At 38.2% G+C, this 8,060-nt stretch overlaps 1 protein-coding gene across 1 annotated transcript in view; it reads right to left on the minus strand.

Moving 5' to 3' along the window:
• Nucleotides 1-8,060, minus strand: part of TMEM131 (transmembrane protein 131) — a 408,192-nt gene that overhangs the window by 111,239 nt on the left and 288,893 nt on the right. Inside the window, exons 18-19 of the mRNA XM_006900709.1 lie at nt 3,089-3,193; nt 1,817-1,903 (exon numbers count right to left, since the gene is read on the minus strand). Of these exons, the coding sequence (XP_006900771.1) occupies nt 1,817-1,903; nt 3,089-3,193 (192 nt within the window). The remainder of the gene's footprint in view (nt 1-1,816; nt 1,904-3,088; nt 3,194-8,060) is intronic.

Genomic DNA, 8,060 nt, shown 5'->3' on the forward strand with positions numbered 1-8,060 from the left:
ATGTTGTGAGGAGAGACCGGTCCTTGGAGAGGGACATCATGCTTGGGAGGGTGGAGGGACAGCGCAGGAGAGGAAGGCCCTCTATGAGGTGGATTTACTCAGTGATTGGGATAATTGGGATGGGAGTGTCGGAGACAGTGCAATTGGCACAGGACAGAGCGGAGTTTAGGGCTACTGTACATAGGGTCGCTATGAGTCGCAGGCGACTCGACGGCACATAACAACAACAACAACAGCTTACTTTGAAAGGTCATATATATTGTTTTACACAACGGATCTTTTCCCATTTCCATTTCCCACTCCTCCCTCCACACATTAAACTGTGCAACCTTATGATTGATTAATCCTACAGGCGTTATCATCACCCTTCTTCTTTCACCCTCCCCACTCCTTGGATCCTCATACACATTTTACAATAATGGTCTTACACAGTATTTGTCTCTTAGCTTAATGTTCTCCAGTCCCTCTCAGATTAGGTAGTGACTTACAAAATCATTAAAGAGAAGTAAATGTTTAATTAAGATTTTACCAAGATTTTGCAATGAGTTGCTTCTCCTAACCCACTCTGTCCCTCACTACAGGATAAAGACACTTCTAGATATGTCCTGATTTAGTGACAAAGGTCTATGCCTGGTTTTTTAATTTCTGTTCCCCTTGAGCCTCAGGCTCAAACCCAAGTCATAGTTTTGTCTCCTCTATACCTACTTTAATTAATGTGACCTCCTCAGGTCACTCAATCCTGTTCAAATGAAACAGTGGAGAAGTCTCTTGCCTACGTATCCTTGCCATTATTTTATTCCTTCATTCATGCATCATCTACCAGTTGCCCAACATTAAGACTATAAAGACACTTTATGAAGGAGACTGGCATATGAACAAATAATTACAGCACAAAGAAAGGGCTGCTCCAGAAGAGGCATTTTTAAAGTGTTTCAGGATCACATAACAAACAACCAGCACTATTTAAAGGACTCAAAAACCATCAGAGAGAAATGACAATTTATTGAATCTTAAAAGATGAGTTCTTTTCAAGAGTGGGGAAGTGGAAGAGCCTTCAAAGCAGAGGAAACAGCAAAGGTCTGAAAAATTGTCTCTGTGCAGTCCTAAGTTCGAACCTCCCTTGCCACTTTTCATAAACTGGCCAGAGTTTCTGAAATAACATCCCTCCTTCCAGGTATTTTACTGATACTTTCATATGCTTTTTTAATTACTTCTGCCAAAGTGCAACTCTTTTAAGTTGAGCACAGATAATGTCAAGCCCGTTTGAAAACTCTGCAACTCTGTGGATTTAAATGCACTAGTATTTTCATGCGTTTACCCCAAAACTTCATTCTATTTTCTCTCTTGAAACTGCCCTCCATTCTTGTCAAATCACACATAACTTACCACTGCCTGAATACACTTAAGATTTTACTGCATCTGTATCTTTATTCATTTCCTATTATTACCTGGGGCCTGAACACAAGTCCTTGCCACACCTTATCTATCCCTGTTAGGGGAAATTCCAAGCCATTCACAGTGTACCTTCATCAATCAGATGGGTACTTATTTCCTTTTCAGTACTTTATTTTTATTCCTTTTTGGGCAACTTGTACATGTGCTTTACATCTATGAGTCACAGAGTCATTTTCCATTCTAAGTAGAAAACCCAGAGAGGAAAGTTCTATTCTAAGTCTCTGTACCTTGTCAGACTTTTATGTAGTATAGTGCCTTATGATGAAGGATTAATAAAGAATAACCAACTTTACTTCCAAAGCATGAAAGCAAAGGCAAAGAAGAAAATGAGAAGAAAAAGTCTGCAAATGAAGTGTCTTACTGGAAACGCAGGGGGAAGAACCATATGCTTTGGCAAGCAGGTGAGTGAGCCCACTGCAATCACAGCCTTCACGGGAATCGTCAGGATCTGTGGGAGGGAGAAGCCGACCATAAAGGAACAAGTGGTTAGTTAGGTCCAAGTCTGAGCCCGAGAATTACTGCATCATCTTCTATAACAAAACACCCACTCATCTTGGCACTGATGTATTGGAAATATGAATTCATAATCAATTCTGAAATCTTATATGATTTAATTTACCTGTCAACACTGTTTAATTTAGCTGAGAAAGGAGCGAAGGGAGATTCTGCCTAATACTTGGTGGATTACTGATTTAAAAAGGAAAGCCAAATGGTACTGCAAAAACAGTAAATAAAAAGTCTAGAATTTTCTAGAGAAACAAACTATTTTTTTTGTATACAGATATGAACTAACATCAATCCAATTTTTAAAACACCAGATATTCTGAACTTAGAATGTACTTGTTAGGATATTCTCAATTTTCACTTTCATACAAACGTAACAAAGACTTGTACTAAATCTGGAAATCTGTTTTTTACCATGAGTTACAAATATGAATTCCTCACTTTTAGAGGACATTAATTTGATATACTCTCATTACTAAAAGGTCAATTCTATCCTTTAGTTTTTCTCGATGCTGTAGAAGTTGAAAGCAGGTATGAAGAAAAAGGGTAGAAGCGTGTTAAATTTACAGTGATCAATTTCTTAACAGCTGAAGAGTCAGCTAGAAGTCCATTCAGCCTTGATGGTGATAAGTTAAGTTTTGATAGCCATAATACAACATGTCAAACTCCACAAGGAGTCTTCACGAGATCAAATGATCTTCTTTGTCCCTTGAGTTATTAAGACACAATTCCTTGATTTTATCACCCTTCAGAAATGTTACATAGCTGAATATTTGTAATTGCAGAAAGAATCAGAAATTCTCAGAGGAATTTCCACTTGGTTCAATGCAAAGCTATTCCCACTAGTCTATAGAATTCTAACAGCAATTCTAAATACACTAAAGGCATTTTTCTGAAGTCACTTTCTTTGTTTAGGTGGTTTGAGTTTTATTAAACTGTTTGTGCTAACGAAAAAAAAAGTCTTTCATGACACAGTAATATTTTCTCAAAATTTACATAATTACGATGCTACATGAAGCTAGTAAATCATAAATTTGTGAGTACATGTAAGGCCTCTGTTTGTAGAAAAGCCAAAAGGGACCTAATTATTAAGAAAAACCTGAGTGATAGGAGCCTCCAAAGTCCTTACCTCATAGTCTGTTGTTATCTGTATGGCTCCGTCATGAAATCCTTCCAGCTTTTTGGCAGTAAGTTTGACTCTGAACACTGCAAAATAGCCTGAAGCTAATATTGCCTATTATGTAGTAGAAATAACATCATTCATTAGTTTTGACCATTAATATGGAGACAGATAAAAACTTAGGCATTATACAACTTTTTCAAAATGAAAAACTTCTGTGCATTTGTGGTTTTGAAGTAACTAAAGTAACTAAAACTCCTTAAAAGTAATGGCTCATAATAAAATGTTACCATTTTTCTGTCCTGTACATGTATTTTCAAGCTTTTCTATACAAGGGGATTGTACCACCCCAAATTGTCAAACAGGCTTTAAGTTAGGGTGGACATCCAGAGCTACATCTGTCATCTGAAACATGACATCTGGTATCCCATAAATTCCTAGACCTTATTTTTGGCCAATGCCTTAAGTATAACTTAACTTCCTATTCCATTATTATTGACTCTTGATCATATGGTACTTTCTGAAATATTTCAACATTAGCCAATTCTTTTTGATACAGTGACTCTGTGTCCTCCCTCATCTTTTCATGCTTTCTGGATCATTCAATATTTTGCCCATAGCATCTCTTAACTACTGCCAATTCAAAGCTTAAAATTTTCAGTTCTTTCAGCTTGAGAAATATTGAATGAGTTCTTCACTTTTTATCCTCTGCCTCCAGATCTCTGCACATTGTGTTATAATATCTTGTATTGTCTTCTCAAGCCAGAAGTTCAGGCAGGGTTCAGAAAAGGCCAGGGCACCAGGGGTATCATTGTTGATGTCAATAGTTCCTGGTTGAAAGCAGAGAATAGTGGAATGCCTATTTATTCTTTCTTAAGTATGCAAAGGCATCTGACTGTGTGGTTTGTAACAAATTATGGCTAACATTGAGAAGAACAGGAATCACAAGACACTAGAATGTACTCATATAAAACCTATACCTAGATTAAGAGACTGTGGTGTGAACACAGCAAGGGAACACTGTTGTTGTTTGGTGCCATCGAGTTGAGTTCAACTCATAATGACCCTATGAACAAAAGATCTGAACCCTGTTTCTACCCTGCACCACCCTCACACTTCCTGACGTCAAGCCACTTGGTCGAGGATCTTCCTCTTCTTCGCCGACCTTCCATCATTCCCAGCATCATGTCCCTTTTCGAGGAACAGCACCTCCTAGCAACATGTCCAAAATATGTGAGGTGAAGTCTCATCATTCTTGCCTCTAAAGAACACTCCAGCTGCACCCTTTTCAAGCCATATCTGTTTATTCTCTTGGCCATCCAGTTCAGTGCTCTTCTCGAACACCACAGCTCAAAGGGGTCAATTTTTCTGTCATCCTTATTCACTGTCCAGCTCTCAAATGCACAGCAAGTGATTTTAAAGACTATGACCCCAATCAGATGCACCTTAGTCCTCAAACTGACATAATTACTCCTCAATAATTTGAACATTTGGAGGGAATAATTGAAGGGAACACTACATGGTTTATAATTTTAAAAAGTTGTATTAGCGTTGTATCCTCTCTCCATATCAATTCAATCTGTATACTGAGAAAATAATTTGAGAGCTGGACTCTATGAAGAAAAATGTGGCATAAGGATCAGAGCAAGTACCAGCAACAATATACATTATGCAGATGACATAATCTTGCTTGTTGAAAGTGAGGAGGACTTGAAGTGCTTGTTGCAGAAGATCACAGGATAGTCTTCAAAATGGATTATACCTTAATGTCAAGAAAATGAAAATTCTCACCATTGTACTAATAGGCAACATAATGGTATATGGAGAAAAGACTGAAATTGTCAACAATTTTATCTTATTTGGATTCACAATGAATACACCTGGTACAAGCAGTCAGGAGATGAGGAGACATATTGTATTGGAAAAGCATGCAGTCAAAAACCTCTCCAAATTACAGAGGAGCAACACTGTCAGTCGAGGACAAAGGTATCCCTGATTACGGCCATGGTCTTTTCAACTACTTGCTATGTATCTGAGAGCTGGACAATGACTAAGAATGAGGGATGAAGAATTGATGCCTCTGAGCTGTGGTGTTGAACAAGAGTGCTGAATATCCTATGCCAAAAGAATAAAAAGATTATCCTGGAGAAAGTGTTGCGGGAGTGCTCCTTGGAGGGAAAGATGACTAAGTTTTGTCTCACAAATTCTGGGGCATGTTGCTAGGAGAGGCTATTCCTTGGAGAGGTGCATCACGCTTGGAAAGGTGGAGGATCACAGAAAGAGAGGAAGCTCTTCAATCAGATGGAATGAAACAATGATCTTGAGTGTGTCAGAGATGATGAGGATGGCAGAGGAAAGGACAGGGTTCAGATCTCTTGTTCTTTAGGTTGCTGTGAGTGGTAACAACAACATAAAATCTTCTGGCCATGGAATACTACGCAGCATACAGGAACAATAATACTGGAAATTATTATTTAATTTGGGAGGAACTGGGGAGCATTATGCTAAGTAAACTAACTCAGTCTTATAAAGACATATACTGTATAAGACCATTATTGTAGAAACAGAAAGATAACTAGTAAAACATGCATGAGGATCTAAGGGTAAGGTGGGGAAAGCAGAGGTGAGGATGGGCAGTGGGGGGGTGGTTAATCATAATGTTGCACAATTTGTTGGGTGGAGGGAGGGGTAGGTAAAGGAAATGGGAGCAATCTGGTGTGAAAAACAATGTATATGAATTTTGTACATAAATCAGTATAAAATAAAAAAATTTTACTTTAAAAAACCATCCCACTCGGCTACCCTAGTAGAACCCATGCAATCTGGTGACACTCCCCTCATGCCCATCTCCCACCAGCAGTACCCACCTCATCTGAACCCCAGAGTGGAAGAAACCCAAGCTTCTGTCATGAGGCGGACCCACCCTGCCTGGCTCCTGAGACATCACCAGAACTATGACTAATCTCACTCATGAATATAGACACAAAGATCCGTAACAAAAATCCTAGTCAATAGACTCCAAAAACCAGCTTATCATGATTAAGTGGGATTCGTAACAGGTATGTAATGATGATTCAATGTAAGAAAAACAATTAACATAATCGTCACATTAATAAAGCAAAGGATAAGAACCACATCATCCAATACACTGATGCAGGAAAGGTCTCCAACAAAATCCTACACCCTTTCTGATTAAAACATACAACAAAAGAGGAACAGAGGGAAACTTCTTCAACAAAGTGTAAAGTATATATGCAAAACCAAGGGCCCACATCATTCTCAGTGGAGAGAGAGCAAAGGCATTCATTCTCCTTATGTATAGGGACTGGGTAAGGATGCCACTGACACCACTCCTACTCAATACTGTATTGAAAGTCTTAGGCAGCACAATAAGGTTAAGAATGAAGTAAAAGGCATCCCAACTGGTGAAGAGAAGGTGAAATGATTGCTATATGTGGATTATTAAAATAGTGTACACAGAAAACCCCAAAGATGCAACAAAAAGCCAAGTTAGACCTTACTAGTTAGACCAATTTAGTAGTGTGGTAGGATACAACGCCAATATATAAATATCAGTTGGATTTTTCTACAACAAAGAAAACACTGAAAAAGTCACAAGAAAAGCAATACCATTTACAATAACTAACCACAAGATGAAATACTTAGGAATAAACTAGAGACACAAAGCTCTGGTAGCCTAGTGGTATGCAGCTAGCCTGGAACCTAAAGTTGTATGGATCAAACCCAACAACTGCTCTGTGGCAGAAGGATGGGCAATCTTTTCCTGTGTGATGTAGCCTCTGAGGACCCTGGGGGGTCAGCTTATCAGATGGTTCCAACTTGGTGGTACCTAACAACAACAAAGACACAAAAGAACTACATAAAGAAACAGACAAAACAGTATTACAAGAAACTGTTAGAGACCTTAAGGAAATGAAAAAACATTTCTTGTACATGGATAAAAAGATACAACATTGTTAAAATGACAATCCTACCAAAAGCAATCTACAGGTTCAATGCAATCCTAACACTGAGAATAACCTCACTTATCAAGGGTCTAAAAAAGGCAATTACAGATTTCATTTGGAAAGGGACGAGACCACATACAAGCCAACTTCTTCCAAAAAATAAAACCAAAGTAGGAGGCTTCACACTCCTTGGTTTCAAAACATAGATAGAGTCATGAATACAGCATGGTACTGGTACAATGAGAAAAACACAGACCAATGGAATATAATTGAGAATCCAGAAATCAACAGTCTATTTCCAGTAAACTATATTTGACAAAGAAATGAAACTCATTAAGCTGGGAAACAACAGTCTCTTTATCAAATGGTACTGGCCAAAATAGACATTCACTTACAGAAAGTGGAAATGGTATCTACATCTTATACCACATACAAAAACCAACTCAAGTGGATCAGAGACCTAGGGATAAAACCAAAACCCATAAAGATCTTCAGAGAGAAAACAGAAACAGATACAGAAGCCCTTCCTAGTCGATGGCATATGGAGCCTGGCTTAGTGGTAAAGAGCTACTGTGCCAACCCATCCACCAGCAGTTCTGCAGAGGAAAGATAGGCAGTTTCTTCCCATGTGATTCACTGCTTCTGAAATCCTGATTGAAGTCAGCTATTAACTGCTTCTGTCCTCAACAGTTTATGGCATGAATAGGCTTGCAAACATAGCTAAAAATGCACAACTCGAAGAGGATAAAATGAAAAAAAAAAAAAATTGGACCTTTTAAGAATCAAATCCGTTTGTTCACATATCAAAAAGTTGCTTAAAAACGAATGGGTAGAGAAGCTGTGGTATATTCACACAATGGAATACTATGTTGCATTGAAAAACAAGGAACTCATTCAATATTATTCAAAATGGGTGAGTGAAAAACAAGGAACTCATTCAATATTATTCAAAATGGGTGAGCCTGGAGGACATTATGCTGAGTGAAATATCTCAGTTGCAAAAGGACAAATAT

The sequence above is a fragment of the Elephantulus edwardii genome, unplaced genomic scaffold (genome assembly GCF_000299155.1).
Source record: "Elephantulus edwardii isolate Elephantulus edwardi_28Jun2011 unplaced genomic scaffold, EleEdw1.0 scaffold00291, whole genome shotgun sequence".
In the NCBI taxonomy this organism is placed as follows: Eukaryota; Metazoa; Chordata; class Mammalia; order Macroscelidea; family Macroscelididae; genus Elephantulus; species Elephantulus edwardii.